Source organism: Magnolia sinica, chromosome 2 (genome assembly GCF_029962835.1).
Source record: "Magnolia sinica isolate HGM2019 chromosome 2, MsV1, whole genome shotgun sequence".
NCBI lineage: Eukaryota > Viridiplantae > Streptophyta > Magnoliopsida > Magnoliales > Magnoliaceae > Magnolia > Magnolia sinica.
Genome location: NC_080574.1, coordinates 6,683,174 through 6,704,903, shown reverse-complemented (window position 1 = coordinate 6,704,903; position 21,730 = coordinate 6,683,174). Strand labels below are relative to the sequence as shown.

Sequence of the window (21,730 nt, the reverse complement as noted above, 5' to 3'; positions counted from 1 at the left end):
ATGTAAACCATAGGCCATATTGCCTTTTAGGTATCTCAAAATCATAGATAAGACATTTCAATGCTCTTTTCCAGGGTTAAGTGTATATCTACTTAGCCTTCCTATTGCAAAAGATATGTCTGGTTTAGTGCAGTTTGTTAGATACATGAGACTACTAATTATTCTGAAATACTCTAATTGAGACACACTATTTACTGTATTCTTCATGAGAGTCACACTATAATCATAAGGAGTACTGACAGGTAAACAGTCAAAATATTTAAACTTTTTCAATATCTTTTTAATATAATAAGATTGTGATAATATAATAACACTATCTTTCCTGGTTATTTCAATACCCAAGATTACAGTAGCCTCTCCTAAGTCTTTCATGTCAAACTTATATGACAAGAATTTCTTAGTTGCATTAACTAATTTAATATTAGTTCCAAAAATAAGCATGTCATCAACATAAAGGCATATAATAATACAATCATTTCTAAAAATTTTACTATATACACATCTATCTACATCATTTATATGATAATCATTTGATTTTAAAACATCATCAAAATTTTCAGGCCAATGGTTGTGAATTCCATTAGTTTACATACTTTATTTTCTTTACCTGATATCTTATAACTCTCAGGTTGCTCCATATATATTTCTTCTTATAAGTCTCCATTTAGAAAAGTTGTCTTAACGTTCATCTGGTATACCACCAGTATATATATGGAAGTTATCGCTATTAAAACTCTGATAGTTGTAATTCTAGTTACAGGGAAATATGTATCAAAGTAATCTATTCCTTCCTTTTGTTTAAAGTCTTTTGCTAACAACCTAGCCTTAAACTTATCAATAGTTTCATCTGGTTTTAATTTCTTTCTAAATACTCATTTACAGCCTACTGGTTTTTTTCAGGTGGTAGATTTATAAGTTCCCAAGTGTTATTAGATATTATAGATTTTAACTCATTATTTATTACTTCCTTTCAAAAGGTTACATCTGGAGAGTTAATAGCTTTTGTATAGGTTGTAGGATCATTTCTACTAAAAAGGTGAAAAAAACCATCTCTTATGTTAGTTTCTCTTCTAATCCTATTACTTTTTCTTGGTTGTATCTCTTCTATTACTTTCTCATAAAAATTTTTATTAGTAGACGCGATATCTTATTCATTGACTTCCTCTATTCTAATAGATTTACATTTCATAGGGAATATGTTCTCAAAGAATTCTGCATCCTTAGCTTCTATAATTGTATTAGGATCTAGAATGTTATCTTTAGTTTTTAAAACTAGAAACCTGTAGACTGCACTGTTTTGTGCATAACCTATAAATACACAGTCGGTTGTTTTAGGGCCTAACTTTCTTTTCTTAGTTTTAGGCAATCCTACTTTAGCAAGACACCCCCTGTCACGCCCCGAACTCAGAAACCGGGCTCACAAAATTTTCGATCGTCAAATCCGGTACTGACAGCCTCCGTAGTACCCCATTCTCGGCTCCCAGCACCCATACACCAGGTTCTAATCCTGGGATACTACAAGAAGGATTTATAATCATCAGTCTGATTCATAATGAGCATGACCCACGAATAATAACCACAAGAACACCATCACAAAATCCACTATAATAAAAAACTTTTGAGTACAATGCGTAAGAAAGAGAAATACAAGATAATGTAAAAGATAGAAACTCCAAAAGTTCGTTTGCACGCTCCTGCTGCTACTATGCTACGGCTGCGTCCTGGCGTCACCTGCACGCATCAATCGTGCATAAGCTTATAGAAAGCTTAAAGGATGGTGTAAGTGTGTGCGCAATATAAGCGTGCTCAGAATGCAAAGTCAGAGTAATGCGAAATCATAGTGATGAGTACATGAATGCAATCAGCCATACCAAGGTTATGCAGTGCAAGATATGAATGCTATCGGCCATAACACGACCATGCGCTGTGAGATGCAACTCAAGCATGCCAATAATCATCATATATCACTACAGTTCTCATTCTGGATAATCACCGGGGTTCAGTACACTTCAAATGGCACTGTCGCTCTCCTAGCCGCACAGTCCAAGTGAGCGTAAGAAACCTCACTATCCGTCTAACCAATAGTCTGCCAATACCTATCCGGCACGTCGATAGCGGACCCATTCACGAGCTGGTCAAACTCAGCTTAGTATTACCCCTTACCCTTGGGTGAGTAAGGCCACACCCCTTTCCAACCGATCACGACACAGTGAGAGACGCGGCCTCCTGGTATTCGGCCCTCATGCGCTCATATATCCACTTGGTCTCGACGTTGGGTCATTCTCTGGTACTATTGGGTTTAGGAATTTTCACCCAGGGACATCTATGGCGCCCGTATGTTAGAACCAAATATTTTTGGTATCCAATCCAGCTACCCATGATGTGTCTGTGGAGGCTATGACCCTGATGTCACTAGGGCATACAATGAGCACAATCACACGAATGCAAGTGCATGAATCATACTATCAGACATACAACAATCCTGCGCGTACCGAGCGCTCATGTGGGGCATCTCCGCCTATCAGGGAACCCATAAACAATCTGCCCGAAGGCTTATGCTATGATCAGTCACTTCTCATATTAGGCATACATATGATGCGTATGATCATGAATCATGGATCTATACTATATATATTACGTGGTGATGGGCTCTGATCAAAATGAAGATGGGCCTAGATTGCCTACATATTACAGGTATGGGCCTATTAATGGGCCCTAGGGAGAGAGTGATAATGCGGACATTTAACCAACATCATCCTTACAATGTGGACATCAAACCATCATTGCTCCCAAGGCACAGTCTGCCATGAATCACATATTGCAATGGGCCTTATATAAATCTTGTTGGGCCTCGACCCAAGGGCCTAAATACATCAAATGGGCCTCAAACCATGGACTTATATATCTCAAGTGGGCCTTAGTGGGCGGGCCACAAATACATCAAGCTGGGCCTAATCACATGAGCCTTGCATACGTCACAATGGGCCTCATAATAAGGGCCTTATACAAATCAAGGTGGGCCTTGTATGAATCAAGGTGGTTCTCAACAACGGTCCACAAATGCATCAAGGTGGGCCTCCTCTAATGGGCCTTATAAATGTCAAGATGGGCCTCAACAACAGTCCACAAATACATCAAGGTGGGCCTCAACGATGGGCCACAGATACATCAAGGTGGGCCTCAACAACGGCCACACAAATGGGCCTTAGGTATATCAGGGTCACACCCAAATTATAAGTGGTGACAATGATTTCCACCATTAAAATTCCCAAGGCCCACGATAACATTTATTTCCCATCCAATCTGATCATAAGGTCACAATGACCTGTAAGGGATTTTAATGGTGGATGGTCAAACCCACGGATTTCTACAGTGTGGTCCACCAAATCCTAGAACTGCCTTATTTTTAGTCTCAAGCCCTAAAACAGGCTTTCGAAATGGTTGGAAAGATTTGATGCAACACATGCATCATGGTAGGGCCCATAAAGGCCCACCATCATATATATATATATATATATATATATATATATATATATGTATATGTATATATATATATAATATAATATATTATACTACACACAGACACACACACACACACATGCACCCACACGAGGTGCAGCCCCCACACGTGTGGTGGGTCCCATATAAATGAACGACATGGATGAAACATATCCCTCATGGTGGGGTCCCCCTACCGTCCAGCAGCTACCTAAATTTGCTGGACGTCCCAGGTAAAACACATACATCTAGGTGGACTCCACCGTCCATGGCAGTGGATGGCATGAAAAACACATACATCATTATGGGCTCCACGTAGGGCCCACCATAATGTTTATAAGCCATCCAATCTGTTCATAAGGTCACGCAGACCTGGATGAAAAGTAAAAACAAATTTCATATCAATTCAAAACCCCGTGCTGACCCAAAAGGGGTCCAATGGCAGATGTTAAATCTCCACTGTTTCCTGTGATGTGGGCCACCTGAGCATCAAATTGGTTTGATCTTTGGAGGGGTCATAGCCCTAAGGGGGCCCATAAAAATGCACGGTGTGGATGTGTGTTACACATCATGGTGGGGCCCACGGCTGGGACCCAATAATCCCAGCTGTCCATCCGCCAAACGCCGCAGGCAGCGCCTGCACCTCTGGTGTGTCAATGGCAACAGCAGGCGCTGCTGCCTATTGGGTGTGTTTTTTTTTAAAAAAAATCAGTAATTTTACGGTTTTTCTCATGTGGAGCCCGTGTCTTGAGAATCCACTCCACCCATTGAACTCTATGGCCCATGAAGAATTAAACGAGTTCAATATGCAATATTTTTTTGGTGGGTAGAGACATCAACATGGGTTTTAATGGTATTACTGCTATTTCCTATGGTATGGTCTGCCAGAAAATGGGATCAACCTCATTTTTCGGCTCAACACCTAAAATGGGATGGAGAATGGAATGGATGGCGTTGATTAACTTCATACACTAAGGTGGGGCCTACATGAGCGGCTCACCCCAAAAGTAATTTTTTTTTTGCTAGCTCGTCAGTATGGGAATGTCAGTATACACACCTCATGTTACTCGCTGCTGGCACGTCCAGCGTCTCTGGATGCTGGACGGCATGGATAAACAGGGTATCATGGTGGGTCCCATATGTACGTGGCCCACCCATTTGGATCCCCCAATACTTGTGTTTTCCTTCCATCTGGGCCCGTTAATGGGCTGGATGGTGTGGATCCAACACATTCATCCAAAGGGTCCCACGTGAAATATATGATTCATGGTGGGCCACACTCACCCCTTTATCATCATCACAATTCAAAGAGAGAGAGAGAGAGAGAGAGAGAGAGAGAGAGACGGTAATAGAGGGGGGCCCCGCCACTATGGGCCCCTCATGAACACAATACATACATCATAATGGGTCCCACCAACAAGTGGGCTCAAAAGTTAAAATCAACGGTGGATCACCCATCTCTAGGCCTCCTTCCTTGCTCCCTTAGCTTTCTATGCTCCTTGCCTTCTCTTTTGATGGTGGTTGATAGGATTTTGATGGTGTGGATGAGAGATGAGAGAGTGGGCCACACTTGATGTTTTTGAGAAAACTTGAGAATGCTTGGACGTGTAAGGCTTTGAGTTGTTGGGAGATATGAGAAATGAGAGAGAGAGAGAGAGAGATGATGGGAGTGATATGGATGGGTGAGGTGTGATGGGTGGAGTGATGGGTTGTAAGAAAGGGATGGGTGGAGAGAGAGGGAGAGTTGACTTTGGGAATGGGAAGGGATGAGTTGATGTACTTGGGGTATGGAGTGACTTGACTTGTACTTGACATTGATTGATTGATGAGACATATCGTAGAGATTCCCTCGATAATCACGACGCGTGGCGTTTCTTCGGAATGAACACAGGTCTACATCTCTTGGCCTGGGTATCCGTTCGGTGTGTAAGTCGCGGTGTTGGAACCGCGGCGACGACGCGGTCGCTAAGGTATGGGTTTCGGTTCGAGCCAACTTCGGTATGCAGGACTCGGCTTAGGATTGTGCGCAATCGTCGGATACAGTGCGAAGGTTGCCGAAATTCGACCGGAATGACTGCAAAAGTTAACGGAATGGTACGGACTACGACACGGGTCTTACACCCTCACACTTTAATATATTTATAACTAGGAACATGATTCTTCCAAATTTCATAAGGTGTTTATTTAGAAGATTTAGAAGGAATTCTATTTAGGATATAACAATCAGACAAATTTGTTTCTCCCCATATATAGAGGGTAAGGCTGAACTATTTAATATAACATTCATCATCTCGTTTAGAGTTCTATTCTTACGTTCTGCTATTCCGTTTTATTTTGATGTATAAAGAGTTGTAGTTTCATGAACTATTCTAACTATTCTATTCTTTTCACATAATTTTTTAAATTAAGAAAATTCATATTCACATCTTCTATCTGTTCTAAGTCTTTTAATTTTTATATTTAACTGATTTTCAACTTCAATTTTGTATTTAGAAAAAACATCTAAAGCTTCATCTTTTTTCTTAACAGATAGACTTTAGTGAACCTAAAGTAATCATCTACAAAAGGTTAGGTAATATCTTTTTTCACCTCTAGACATGTGATTTATAAAATCACCTAAGTCACTGTGTATCAATTCTAATAGAACAGATGATCTTTCTATTCATTCAAAGGGTTTTCTAATGAATTTTGATTCTTCACATATTTCACATTTACGAATTCCTCATTAAATATATTAGGTAATAAACCTAATCTTTTCATTTTCTTTAAAGATACTACATTCACATGACCTAATCTACTATGTCATAGATAAAAAGGTTCAACGATATAAAAAGAACTGGATGTCTTCTTATTATTATCATTGGATACATTTACAATGAATAAACCATCACTACAATATCCCTTACCAACAAAAGTTTTATTCTTAGTCATTACAAGCTTATCTATATCAAATACTAACTTAATACTAACTTTATTGAGGAGTGAACTAGAGATTAAGTTTTTTCTAATGTTGAGCACATGTAGGACATCATTTATAATCAGAGTTTTTCTAGAAGTGAGTTTCAAAAGTACTTTCCCTTTCTCTACAACTGGAGATGTTTTAGTATTACTTATGAATACCTGTTCATCATTTCCTAATACTTGGTAGGAGGTAAACATACTACAATCCTTGCACACATGTCTAGTTGCACCAGTGTCTAGTACCCACTCCAACTTGTTTACAAGAAAGACTTTTGACACCATAACTACTACCATATCAGATTCATTACCTGCTTCTGTAAGATTAGCCTGCACCATATCTTTATTTTTCTTAAGCCGACAGGTTTTAATGTGATGCCCTAACTTTCCACAGTTGTATCAATTTCCCTTTTTCTTAAATTAATTGTTTGCATTTTTCTTTTTAAGCCTGCATTTATTTGCGTAATGTTTAGGTTTGCTACAGTTATGACAGTTGCCCTTTTTCTTATTATTTGTCCGATTTGATTTCATAAGATTCGCCTTTAAATCTATCGCATTTTCTTTTTCTTTTTGGTCCCTAATTCTATTGGCCTCATATATTCGTATATATACGATAGTGATTTCCAAAGAAGTACCATTCTTTTTATTTTTCATTCTTTTTTTATATTCTTTCCAAGAGGGCGGTAGCTTTTCTATTAGCGCTCCTGATAGAAATACTTCATCTAACTTAATTTCTTCTATCGATAATTTGTGAACTAGACTTTAAAAATCGTGAATCTGATTTATGATAAGTTTATCGTCTGTCTTTTCATAATGAAGGATATTAGCAATTGCATGTTTCTTAGCACCTGCATCTTCCAATATGTACTTCTTTTCTAAACTAGTCCATATGTCTTTAACAGATTCATAAGAAGCATATACGTCATATAGTTTATTAGACAAAGAGTTTAAAATATAGTTTTTACAATTATTTTCATCTGCTACTTCGGTTTGATTTATTGGATCTATAGTAAATGATTTAGATAATATGTATGAAACTTTAAGGGTGGTCAATGCGAACATTAGTTTCTGTTTCCACCATTTAAAGCATTGTCCAGCGAACGGTTCGATTTTGGCTAACTCAGCAAAAGCATTTAGTGTTACTGTAGTCATAGTTTATGTAATTCAAAAATTCCATTTAAAGATTGTTATTTGGTTGAATTAAATAGACTATTAAAATTGAGAATGAAAAAAGAAAATAAAATTTTTGAGAAAGAGGACTTATTGAATTAAGTTGAGGCGTGACTGGGTCACTTGGCTTGAAATCGAATTTGCTCCCCTTAAACAGCATCCTAAGTGCAACAGGTTTCCAAAAAAATAGACCTCAAGGATACAATGACTATGACCCGGTCCCAGTGGTGCACTCACTGTACACGGGCTCGAACCACTTGCAGTTTAACCCGAAAGTGCTGAGTTGAAATTTTCATATTTTTGAAACTGAAATCGGTAGTCTTTATATAGACTTCGAAGTGGTGCATAAGCACCCTTTAAAAAAGGTTAGGTCCGTTGGGTTTAAACCCAACAGGTGCGAACAACCGGAACGGATGAATCTCTCTGGTTTAAAACGAAAAGGCGCAAGTGCGAGTACACTCTCGTAAATAAAGTCTCACGAGTACCTATACACACACACACTCACGCAAGTATACTCATACCGCACCCGCACCCGCACCCACGGTCAGCCCGTCCCGTCGTATCGCGCACGCGCACATGGGCTCGACACGGCTCAGCACGCGCGTGTAGTCAATGACATAGATTAGAGCTATTGACATAGCCCCCCCACAGGACCAAATTCACATGCCCCCTGAATGAGGCTTAAGCCTAAAGCAAAAAGACTATTTTATATACAAGATAATTTTCTTTGTTAAATCCGATGTGGGACAAAACCCACAATTCAAAAGTACCAAAACTTTTCAAATGTGGAGGGAAACTGAAAATTTGAAAACCAAATTTTTAATATTTATTTTAAAACAAAATACAACAAAGTACTCATCAGTTCAAGTACCCATTGTGGTGTGTGTGGGTGTGAGGGTGTGTGCATAAAATAAATAGTTAAATAAAAGCTCCATTGAGGCCGGAATTGGCTTAGTGACATTGCTTAAGGGACACCCAACTCTGCTAGGGAAATCACCACTCCTTCCTACAATAGACCATACTTCTTGAACTCTCATCTTAGCTCAAAACTCAACAACAAATAACATGAAGCAGGACCAGCAGCAAAAGCAAGAATTAAATAAATAAATAAAAATAGACAACCAGCAATAACAGCCTCAAACTTATAATCAGGCTGTAACAACATTAGAACTAGAGTTGGACATGAACAATTCGGCTAGGATAAGCTCAATTTGGGTCAGCTCAAAAACTGATTTCGGGCCAAGCTGAGCTGTTTAATTGAACTCAAAAAAAAATTTGAGTCAAGCTCAAGCTGGCTCAAGCTGGCCCGACATAGAACTCGGCCACACAACTTTGCCAAAATGCCAAAAGTCTCATCCTTCTTTTATATATATATATATATATATATATATATATATATATATATATATATATATATATATATATATATATATATATATATATGCTCTCGAGCTCATGCCCTAGCCAACTTTACTTGAAAGCTCTAGCTCCCGAGCTGCTGACTGAATCGAGCCGGGCTGAATTCGAGCCGAGATAAGCTGCTGGCTGAGCTGGGTCGAGCTCGGCACAACTTATCTCGGTGTCAAGCTCTAACTGGAACCACGCCTTGATGTACTATTGCAGCTACTGTGCATGAGCATGCTATTCTTGATAATTATAAAGAATCGGAAAAGGAGTTGAGTGGTCAGGATCATCCACTCATTGAAATTTTGGTTTATACATAATCCAATGAGTATCCCATCAACTGAAAAGCCTTCATGGGCAAGCATGAATTTTGAACATGCGGTTCATGCATAGGGGTGGTGGTAAGAAAAATAGCAAAAGGAGAAAAGCTTATATATTCCTACAGCATGTGATAGATGATATGCAGGCTTTTAGAAGTTACTTACAATTATATGTGTGGCATATAAGTAATTCAAAATTAAACTAAGTTATTGGTCTCATTTTAGATGTATCATGAACCAAAGACTAAACTAATCTGATCATATATCATGCCATCGGATTGTTAATATTTGCACAGTTAAATTGAAAATTCCAATGGTCCTATTTTAACAAACAGGTGTCCGCAAATCAATAGGTTTGGATTTTGACCAATCTGATTTCAGGACTATGACTTAGGGACAGTTAATGTGTGCCATGTCTACATGTCGGAGTGCCTACACATGCCGGAGTGTCAAGTAACTCCAATAGAACGCCACATATTTACCAATATCTAACAATGGTTGGATAGGAGTTTAACATTCTTAATATCAAATGTAGAGTTCACATTTTCAAATGCTCATAAATTCCCGCGAACCAGCTTAAATGGGATTGCTGATATAACATCCAAGAATCATTGTATGTTCTTTGGTTTGACAAGATCGCCAGACTCCAAGAGTACAAGAAGTCCCCTCAAAATATATCTTACATGACCCAAATAATCACTATAGAAAAATAGACCTGATTAACTGCAGGAAATGCATTGTGACTTGTCGTGCAGGCCAATTCTCTCATGAGCATGTCACCTATGTAGCATACCTACCAAGCACTAGGCCCCATCACAGATATGGCTTATCTCAGAAAAGCAAGAAGATCTAGATGGGCAAAATCTCTACAAATCATGGCCCACATGATGAGCAATCTGAACTGATTTTCATGTTAGGTGATTTCATGGTTGGGCCTAGTGATTGCATGATATGGATATCCAATGCAAGTTGCTTGTTGGCAGAAAGCTGGCAGAACAAGTTAACAAGTTGTTTCTTTTTTAGGTAATCATTTCACAAATATCAAGTTCCACAATTTTATTATTTATTATTATTATTTTTTTTTATTTTTTTATTTTTTACACATGCACACGTACCCCACACACTCACGCCATAGTGGAATTTCACCACCTATGGGTACTCGAACCCTAAACCAGGTGTTAAAACTCCTAAGAGTCTACCACCAGAGCACAAGTAAGGACCCAAAAGTTCCACAATATTAGTTCAGCTGATAAGCAATAGGAGACAGGTAAGACACACAAAAGATTGATAATCCATGGCAAATTTTCCTTCATTCATCGCTTTTTGTTTTGTCTCGTTGAAGGGCTCTGGTTCTAAAGACCAATCATGGTAAGGGATCATTACATTGGTTTTCAACTCTGTCATGTGGGGCCCATTGCCAGTGATTTTTTAGATCCCACCCTAGGCCATGCCGGCCCCAATTATCTCCTTGATGCAACAAGCTTAACCTACAATATAAATGAACAATTACAAAGAGAACCACGCCGAAAATCAACGCTCAAGTAAAAGCATTTTCAGTAGGATTTTCAATCTCGGAAATTTTTAGAGCATTATCCATCCACCATGGGATGGAAGAGCCTAATGGTCTATATCAGTTAATCATGGGCTTGTTAATTCCCGAAAAACCGTTTATGACTCAAAATTCCTCTTCCAACTGTGATAAAGACCCAATTCCCTGTTTTACTGAAATCTATTGGAGTAAAGTTGACTCAAAAACCTGGCAAGTTTCTTGAAAGCTCATGCAAGTTTTTTCAAATTTTCTCAGTATTACTAAATATTTAAACTTATAAATAACGTTTAAATAATATCTGAGTTGTGTTTGAGTTTTGTCTTACCAATAATTTTTTCAAGCCGAGCCATAGTTTTCTTGAGTTTTCACCCATTAATGACCAGAACGAAATTTTCTGTCTCACCAGCTGATCAATTTAGGTGAGTCAGTCAAGATTTTATTTTATTTTATTTTATTTTATTTATTATTTATTATGTTTTTAAAATTAGTTTTTAAACTATGATAATGATGATCATTGGAGGCATAACCATTGAAGGCCCATTAGTGATCCACAATTGTACTTTACCGGTTGGACTGTCCTGATTATTGTTCACTCCCCAAGTATAGGGTTGTGATGTAGTAATAAACTCGGTGAGACCGAGATCGTATCCCAAGGGACTGAAACCTGTGCATACTTTGAAACCAAGTAGAAATAGAACTAGATCAAGATGAAATCTAAATCGATTGAATTTGAGGAATAATGTTGAAATACTAATCTAAAACTTAAAGAATTCAAGGAAAGGAAACTAGGGATTCAGAGGATCCACTTGTAGAGATCAGGGAGATCTTATGCCTGTTTCAAGAACTCAATTGGACTTAGAGTCCCATCCTCATGAAAATCAAGACTGAACTTCCTTTGATATAGTTTTTAAGAGATGAAAGATATATGAATTAGAATGGATTCCATCACCAAACCATGCCCAGGAGACACAGTAAACAACAGAATTAAACTAATTAACAATCAATCAGATGATTATGAAGGTTAAGAAGGGTAGACGACATCCAACCATGCCCAAGAGACGATGGCGAACAACAGGGCTTCCTGACGTTATAATCAAAATAAGGAAAAAGAAATACTCAAAGCCATTGCAAACCGTCACAACAGACCATTAAAAACTAAAAATATTCCCATAATAAAATTAAATCAAAATCCCTTCAATCTAAACAAAAGGCACACGCATAAATTCTCCCATCACTCTACAAGCTTCACCTCTTAGCCCTAGCTAAGAGGATTAGCCTGACATAGTCATGCTAACATATCTGCAAAGGAAAGACATAAATACATGAAGAAAGAAGAAAAGGAAGAAAGAATCCGAGCCCGAGCCGTCCACCCTTCTCTCTCTCTCTCTTGCTTTCTCACGTCCAAACTTCCCAGCTCCTCTGATGCCCTCTTCTGTGGTCGGCCAGGTTTTTTAAAAGGTGCAGCACACCTTCCAAAACACTCCACGCACTCTGTTTCTTTTGTGCAGCAATTTCCCTAAACGAACTTGCACCGGAACTGAAATCCATACTTGTGCCGACTAAATCTACTAATCAGCTTTCTTAGGAGTGGTCAGTCCCCTCCCTGCTCAGGGTTGAACGGCCTTGATCGGCCTGAATCTCCATTTACAACCCATCTTACAACGTGGAGTTAAATCTGCCCCAGCCCCTGTTGACCCATCTTATGGGTGAAGATACAACCTGCTCGACGGTGGAAACCTGGGGATCTGATCAAAATCATCCCAGTAGCATGATGGATGATCTAGATTGCTAATTCGATCACTGCCAAGATCGAATAATGCCCCACCGACGTCAGTTTTCACGGACGCAGAGGCTTGCCAATTTCTTGCGCTGTGTTGATGATGGGGCCCACTTCACCTGACTTTTAGGAAATCCACACCGGCCACCAGATTCATCTCGGAATTTCGGTTAGAAATATGTGTTTTTGGCCTTTTGTTGATGAGGACCACAGGATTTTCTTAAAACCGTCAATCTTCCGTTTGGAGAGTTGGATTTTCTCCTTCTGCGTTTCTTTTGGATTTTCCTCCTGTTCTTGGCTTAGACGACCAGTTGGGATTCGATGGACGGCTCAGATTAAGCTTATAGGTCCACATGGTAGCCCACAGGGATCATGCAGCGACCCTCTGTTCTCCTTTCACAGCAACAGATACGGTAAGAAATTTCGGTCAAACGTAGTTTGACTGCTTTGTTGACTTGGTGCAATGTGAGTGCACCGACAGTTTGCACTCTCACTCACGTGAACTGGGTCTCACCTTGATGTTTTTGTGAAATCCGCTCCGTCCATCCATTCTGTCATATCATTTAAACCGTCAAGACTAGCTTTGAAGCATTTCCAGATAACAGGTGGGCCCCATATCACTGTTTTGGTGGCTGATCTGTCAGTTGGGCTACTTTCATAGTGATCCAGGAGCTGAAATTCGATGTGTACGGTTCATTTATGGTCCTCAGGCTACGTATGGAGTTTCAAGCCGATCAGATGGTGGGAACCATATGATTTTGCATTCTGGACGTCTTTTAGGCCTGTTTAAGATGAGTGGCTGGAATTTCTCTGACCTGTGGCGTGTAAATCCTCGATCTTGGTCCTATGGAGCCCCGTTCAATGCCTTAGTGATGCCTGAGCGTTAAATCCATGCTTTTAACATCCTTTCCAATCCACGCTCCTAGATTCACCTTGCATCACAAACACAATTAAAATAAACCGTTAAGCGGTGTTGTGTTCATAAATCCAGGTAGTAATTGGAGTCTAGTATACAATATTCGACCCTCAACAATTACCGATGGACCCACCACCCATATATTAGGTGCAAACTACCTCAACTTGAGAGAGAGGGGCTGCACAGGACTGAGGAGGTAATTCACCACCATTTTTTTCTTTTCAAGCTGTGGCCATGGTATTAAGGCTTGGACAAGTTTGATGCCATTCTTCTCTATTGAAGAGTATCTTTATGACTTTATTTATATTTCATTCTTTTTTTACTATTCTGTTTTATTTTTTCATCTCTTATAATAGTTGTATTGTATATATAACTATTATTTTCACAGCATTTATATATGTAATATTCTATCAAGATAAATATCAATAAAGAAGATTCAGAATATTTCTTCACCTACTTTCTAAAAGAACCTGGCTGGTTTAAGCTTACTCCAGCACTTAACCAGTCTACAGAGTTACCGGGTCTTTTAATCATGGTTGGAGTCTTTCTTCTGCATACTGCAGGCAGGTTGAATGCACATTAAATATCTTGATTATACTCCCATTGTGAGGTTTGCCTCAATACATTCTGATGTATTGAATATGACAGGCTGAGACTTTAAACTTTGAATCTTGGTCATGTGTTCGATTATTAAATTAGATTCTTTCAACTTCTTGAAATGCGTGTCTTTTGCTTTGAAATGGCCAGTTGCCCTAACGTTCGTATGATCAAAATGTTAAAGCATTCGATCTGAGTTTTTGAGAATCTCCCATATAAGAAAAATCGGAAGCGGAGCGCGTCCTGCCTTCCCTGAACGCATTAAATGCTTAACGCGCTCAGCAAGGGCTTCAAGTCCTACCGTGATGTATGGGTTTTAACCAAGCGGTTCATCCATATTTTCAGATCATTCTAAGGGAATGGCTCTAAAAATTAGGCAGGTCCAATTCTCAAGTGGACCGCATCACAAAAAGCACCAGTGATAATGAAAATCACCGTTGAAACCTTCCTATGGGTCACCGTAATGTTTAATTTCCATCCAACCTGTTCGTATGGTCATATAGACCCGGCTGAAGGGAAAACACAAGTACCAGATTGATCCAAAACTTCCGCTGCTCACAATAAGTTTTTAATGGTGGGAATTCTATCCCAACTGTGTGGTCCACTTTAGCCTTGTATCTGCCTCATTTTTTGGATTCATACACTAAAATGATTTGGAAAAATGAATGAACAGAGTAGATAAAACCCATACATCATGGTGGGCTCTACGAAGCCCTGTCTAGACGGATTGTAGTCACGGCGGGACAGGACGCAATCCGCTTCTGTCACGTAAATGATTTGCGTCAGTAAAAAGAATTCAATTGCAATGACTAAAGGTATTAATCTTCCTATCCTAACCTCAAATGAGAAATCGTGTCGATATTTGGCTCAGATACATGATTTGGGTCATTGAAGAGGGTCCGATTCCAATAGCTAATTAAAGTTGTAGGGTATCATGTTGCAATGCGTTGGGAAGCAATCTAGCAAACATCTTCCATTGTACACATACCATGAACTCAACGCCTCTAGAATGATTTCAACCATCCAACCGGTGGTTTCTCAAATGAACGCTTACAAGCACAAAGATCAGCAGCTAAATTGGAAGGACTTAATCAGATGTTTAAGGTCACTTGCATGAGCGTGTAGTCTGTGCGCTTTGCTTCCATAACAAAGGGCCTTAAGATTTGGACGGTATGGATTGGTATGCATCAATATCATGCTTGGAATGCGTGATGGTGAACTTTCTTGCACCCTAATCAAGGCCTAAAACTTATCACATGATCTCATCCATCCAATTGGTTACAAACAAAGTGATCAGCGGACCATATTCAAGGATCTAAATCAGCTGTTGAAGAACACTGGAGGAGTGAAAATTTGCGCTGTGCTTAGACATAAATGGGCCTTAAGATTTGGACGGTTGGGATTGACATGCATGCATCAATCCTAATCCATAGTCGAGGCCAGGGTAAGAGAGACGTGAAAGATTGACCGAGTAAAACATCCAAGAATAGCCTATGAAAGAAGGGTTGGCGAGAATGAGGCTGCCTTTACGTGCATTGTGAATCTGTGAACACGTCCCTCCTATCCACCTCACATGCAAATCATCACCTCCTCTCTTTTCCTCCATCACCTCATTCACCATCCCTTTTCTTCTCCCCACCCCTCCTCCATATCTCAATGGCGGAGTGGGTCCCACCACCCAGCGAGAAACCCAACCCCCCGCCGGACCATCCACTACCCATCGAGAAACCCAAACCCCTGCCGGACAACCAACCTTCCTTATCCTCTGGCACATATGTTGTCCAGGTCCCAAAGGAACAAATCTACCGTGTCCCGACCCCAGAAAACGCAAAGCTCGCTGAAAAGTACCGCAATCCCCCTCCTCGTAAGAGCCCATGTTTTTCTTGTTTTACAAGGTTAGGGTGTTTTCTCATCATTCTAGTCGTCCTCCTCGCCACTCTCGTGGCTCTCGTATACTTCATCACAAGGCCAAAATCCCCCACATTCGTCATCAAGCAGGTGCAAGTGAGGGATCCGCATCCCACCAGCCCACACCACCCAACTCATGAATACCACATTAAATTAATATCCAAAAATCCCAACACCCAAATGAGCATATCGTATCAAAAGGGCGGTACTGCATTTCTGTATTATAAGGATAAACAGATAGCCAAAGGCAAGCCGCGGCCTTCCCAACAGTCACACCGTTCAACCACATTTCAACTAGCCCTATCTGGTTCGGATGCTAAATTGCCTCGTGAAATCCAGAAAAGCTTCAAGGGTAAAGGGTCCAAGGCCGGCGTCCCATTATCTTTGTCGATCGATGTCCCGGTGCGATTATATTTAGGATCGATGAAGTTGTGGGTCATGAGAGTGGCCGTGGGATGTGATCTAACGGCAAGCACGCTTGCGAAAGGGACACGTGTTGTATCTCATAAGTGCCATGCCAAGATCAAGACATGAAGAAGGTGGTGGTAGTGGTAATATAAGGACGGCAGATACTCTTCTTTCCGTTCCTTTTCTTTTTTTTCTTTTCCTTTTTTTCTTTTTTTCTTTTTTATTCTTCAAAGTCCGGCCAAGGTAGGGAAATGGTAGTTGGATTTTATCTTATGATCTTCTCCTACTAGGGTTCGGAACTTTTTATATTGTATGGGTGTCTTAAATTCGAGATGAAGAGCGGTTATTTTATCCTTTTCATGATTTTTTTTTATTTTTTTTTATTTTTATACTTCCCATTTTTCCATACAAGGCTTAGGATATTTTGTTTTCATGATCCTCTCTTATATACTGTATATTTCTTTCGGGAATGGAGTTTAGAATTGAGAAGTTTTCTTGTTTGGGGGCTTTTTCTTTCTTTCATTTTATTAAATTTCCCTTTTTTCTTTTCATTCTAATTAGAAGCCATAGGATCAATACGATGTATGGGGCCCACCCAGATGTGTGCGTCACATCCAATATTCCTTCATTCATTCCGGTGAGGCGCATCTCCTGGATTGATTGGATGGCTTGTATGTTAGGATAAATATGGATGAAGTATTCAAGCTATAGTCTAACACAACATTGTCCTCTATGTCCATCCATTCTGCAGGCCCTCATTTGTGTGGTTGTGATAGCTTGAAGAGGTTGGGGACCATTTGCAACCTATGGGGGACCCATCCTATCCCATAGTCTACCATCATCATAGGTGGGCCCGCTTGGGCTACTCATAAAATTCTCACACAGTAGCCAGGCACAAAGAATTCGTAACGGATCATAACTCCTGTTCACACTACACAATACGGATTCATGCAATGGAGTAGGCTCCACTGAACTGAGTAAATGGGAATTTTCATAGTTTCATTTTTTATAGTTTGGTGGTTTGTTTCAACTATTTGGACTGTCCTATGGTCCAAACCTCTCCTCTTACGTCATTTTGAGAAATTCACACCGTTCAAATGATCCTAACCATCCAATATTGATGCTATTCAGAAATCGATGACCAAGATCATTATTTAAATAAATAAAGAAGTCAGGTGGGACACATCTCGAAAAGTTTATGGCTCCAAGGAATCAATGTGGTCTGGCAGTGGTACCCATCATATCCGTGGCTTAATATAAAAAGGGTGTGGATGGTTTCAAAGTTGCCTGTGAAGAGGGGCCAGAGCAATTGGACGTTCTGAAATATTGCTGAAATGGATGATGACATGTCCCTTCTATTGCCTGTTCTGTCATTTTTAATAACACAGATGCATCCTAATTCACTTAATGAATAATCCCAATGTAAGCAGTAGCTGAAAACATGGTAATGTGTCAACCAGGTCACTACTTAAACTTGCCTAGGGCCATGGACCTTTATTTATCTAGGCGGCACAATGCTCTAGGTTTGTCTGATTTCCTGGACCATGATAGGTTATATGAAACAACTGTTTAGAGAGTATGATGGACCTGATTTTGGTAATGGGCAAAACAAACAGGCCATAAGCATAAATAAGAGAGGATGATGGACCTGATTGCAGGAACAACCCAAGTCGTTCATCAAGGTAAGACCCCAGCCCCATCACAGTTCATGAGTACAAGGCAAAAAATCACACGAATCCAGCTGTTGATGGATTGATCAAGCGGTGCGAATGATCAAGCAATTGACTATTGGAGTTGGATTAACCTGGTTACAATCCAGTTGATTATCATTGTTAACACCTTTCATGGAGTCAATCTCATATATGGAGATTCCCATGAAAATAATCATGATCCCCATGTTCAATACAGTCTGTTTGATTAAAGTCCATTCCCAGATAACAACATCTAATCCGAGGAGGAAAAATAAAATAAAATTCTCAGGCATAAAAAAAATCAGTTAAATATCTCTTTGAGAAATTTCCCACTGAGATCAATGCACAACACCCGCTTTGCATTCTCAGATCAGCAATCAAACCAAAAGCCAAATCTCTTAGGGCGTTTGGATCTTAAGTTACTTAAGATAAACTACTTATGCCTTGCTTACTTATCTACTGCTGTAAGTAGAAAAAGTAACTTATTTGGTTGCATCAAAACGGGCCCTTAATATTTCCCTGTGTGGCACTGTTCCCATAGATGACTTGTGTCACCCATAAAATGTATAGGAATATATAATATTTGATATGGACCGAATGACAAGGAAAGAAACTGCGTAGCGATAAAGAAGCCCACCGAGTCAATCGGGTGCTGCTGGAGTTGATGGGGTGACTGTGGAGTGCAGAAATGAGCAACTGAGCGAGCTGACAATTGATGCAATCTGCTAGACGTGGCCCATTGTGATGGAAAGAGTGGATGGTGCTGATCAAGAGAAATCTGTCTGCACTTGATGATCAAGGATGGAGCGCATGGTGAGGATCAAAAAAAAAAAAAAAAGAAAAAAAAAGACTAAATACTCTGAAGTTATCTGATACCATATAAGAATGTAATATTTTGAGGTAGTTGCAGTTGAAATGAGATAGGATTGTTAACATAATGGATTTGTCTAAACTTTGCTTGAAGAAGAGGATAGCAATTGAGGTCATCGTAATCCTTCTCTTCTTTCATCTGTATGTGTGGAGTGGAATTGGGACCTAGAGCTTTTGTGTCCCAATAACAATAAGTAAATAAATAAATAAATAAAACACATCTCCACCTCTAGTAAGGGACTACAAACATGCAAGAGTTTTAACTACTCTGAGGGTGTATGTTACATGTGTATGATCACAATCCTGTAGGTCCCATCAGGTGCTAATCTTGTCAATCCAAACTATTTCTATCCACCATCAAACGTGCACACACATACATATACATTAGAAGTGATAACCTCATTTGACAGGATTTCAAGATGACTTGAATTTGTCTGTTTTAACCTCAAACTTGAAAGTGACTAAGTTTGTTGTGAACCAGATGAGTTCTGACGCGCCTCCCCTTTGGGCTCTTTGGTATTGGTGGGTAGCTGCTAAATCAAAGATCCTCCTTTTTAAGTTTCAAGTTGTTTTATGTAGCCAGAGAATTTAACTCAGTGGCAGAAGGTCTAGAGCTTGTGTAAGAGAAGCTCCTTTATCTGCGGAATTCGGACCTGCTTCAGGAAATTAGGAGCTGTTTCATTCGGTATTTCATGGGCCTAGTGCCGATTGGTGGTCTCAGCTTTTACAGAGGCTCTGTTCCTCTTGGTAAGGGATGTGTGCCAGTTCAGGCTGTACAGTGTTTATTATTCATTTTGCTTTTGGTCACTCCTTAATTCCTCTGCAGCTATGTATATTTCCTGAGCTTCTTTATTCAGAGTGTGGCTGATCTTTTTGTTTGTGCCCTCTTCTTTGTTGTGGGACACACAATGGATGGAATGGATGTCTAAACAACATCTCACTGTACTCTATATACAATCAGGAAGGTTTCAATGGACGGGCATCCACTCTCAACTGTTGTTTATTGTGTGGACTACCTAAGTCATGGATTGGCATGATATTAAGGCCCAATGCTCACCAATGAAGGGTGCATCTGATTAATGAGACCGATGTTAACTTTTTCACTCTCACACACGCATTAGAGCTGAAAGGCTGCCAAAGAGGCTCCTGCTCCACATGAACCTAAGTTTTAGGGCCAGTAATGGATCTGGATGGACCTGGGCTTGAATTTGCTTTAAAAATAGATATTCGGAAGATGATCCTAGCCCAGCTAGCCTACCCAACCTGTGCCTAATCCCAGCTCACGGGATATGCTCGGTCCAACCTCATGTGTTCCACCTGATGCTTTGGCATTTGTGTTCTCCCTATATCTAACTTAGTGACATATATGGCTTCAAAACTATGCTTGTTACTATATCCTGAAAGTGAAAAAGGGTGAATCCACCATGAAGATCACGTTACACAGAAATCATGCGGGTGGGTAGCACATCTGATCAGTGGACTAACCTGTTTTTCTCATCATGAAGGACCCCACCTTTTGAATGGCTCAGATGTTCTATGTAATATACACATTATGCATTGGTAGATGAGTTGTAACTTAACTAACCTACAACCGTGTGGTATTGAGAAACTATAAAATTGTGACAGTAGATGGAGTAATTCACATAATTAATCTCAATGGATGTGTAAAGGACATCAAAGCTGCTGAAAGGTAGGCCCCACCTTGAAGATCATTGGTTGAAAAAGTGAGATGGATCCATTCATCATGAAGACCACCTCTGTTTTCCCACACAATCAACCTTGATGAATTAATGGGCTTCTTTTTGTGCTCATATAACTTCCAGGTAGGACAAAACCTTATCTGATGATCCATTGAGATGGATGCCAATATCTATGACTATATAGTATATCAACTCCTTTATTTTTTCTTTTTTTTAGAGTCTAGGAATTTCATAACTAACTACCAGCCTCACTTGTCCAAAAGCATGAATCATGTTTTCATGCATTTTGAATTGTACATAAACTCTCAAGAGTAATCAGATCACTTCGGACATGTAATAGTGCGCATCAAATTAACGGACCTGATCACCAGTCATGTTTGCCAAAATGTTATCATGCATTTTGTTTGTGACATACTTTTAGCATTGTTGTGATGTAATTAAATGTCTATGAACTAACTAACAATTAAAAAAACGAAGATTCTTTTTTTTTCTCTCTCTCTATTTCAAAGATAAACAGAGCTTTCATTTAGAAATTAGTTTACACATTCTATTTAGAGAAAATTAAGATATTGGAGTAAACTGATGCATTGTTGAGTAATAATTTTATTTATATATTTTAATAAGTTTATCCTAATGCAAATAAATAGCTTTTCAGGTGTTACAATTATTTTTAGTAACAAACACCAAGCTTATGTTATCATGCATGCCCTCTCTAACAAAAAATTAGAGCTTCTTGAGATTCAAAAGGAGAAACTTTGTCGCTCCTTGATATTCATCTTAAACTCTTTTTGCATAATTCACCAATATCTTATGCAACAACATCTGAATATACCTCTTCATGCACCTCACCAACTACTCGGTTGTTCCGGAAGGTGAAAATTATCAATCTATTCAATCAATTTAATGTTTTGATTATCAACACCCTCATTTTCTTTTATACTTTTATCATGATTAATGTAAACAT

At 39.4% G+C, this 21,730-nt stretch overlaps 1 protein-coding gene across 1 annotated transcript; it reads left to right on the top strand.

The window, feature by feature from the left end:
* Positions 1-15,644: 15,644 nt before the first annotated feature.
* LOC131226064 (NDR1/HIN1-like protein 13) lies at positions 15,645-17,662 on the top strand. The gene has a single exon (XM_058221737.1). The coding sequence runs from the start codon at positions 15,846-15,848 to the stop codon at positions 16,629-16,631; it is 786 nt and encodes a 261-aa protein (XP_058077720.1). The 5' UTR covers positions 15,645-15,845; the 3' UTR covers positions 16,632-17,662.
* The last annotated feature ends 4,068 nt before the right edge of the window (positions 17,663-21,730 follow it).

What these genes read in the sequence shown, in the direction of transcription:
- LOC131226064 (XM_058221737.1), top strand. Translation starts at nt 15,846, where the DNA reads ATGGCGGAGTGGGTCCCACCACCCAGCGAGAAACCCAACCCCCCGCCG.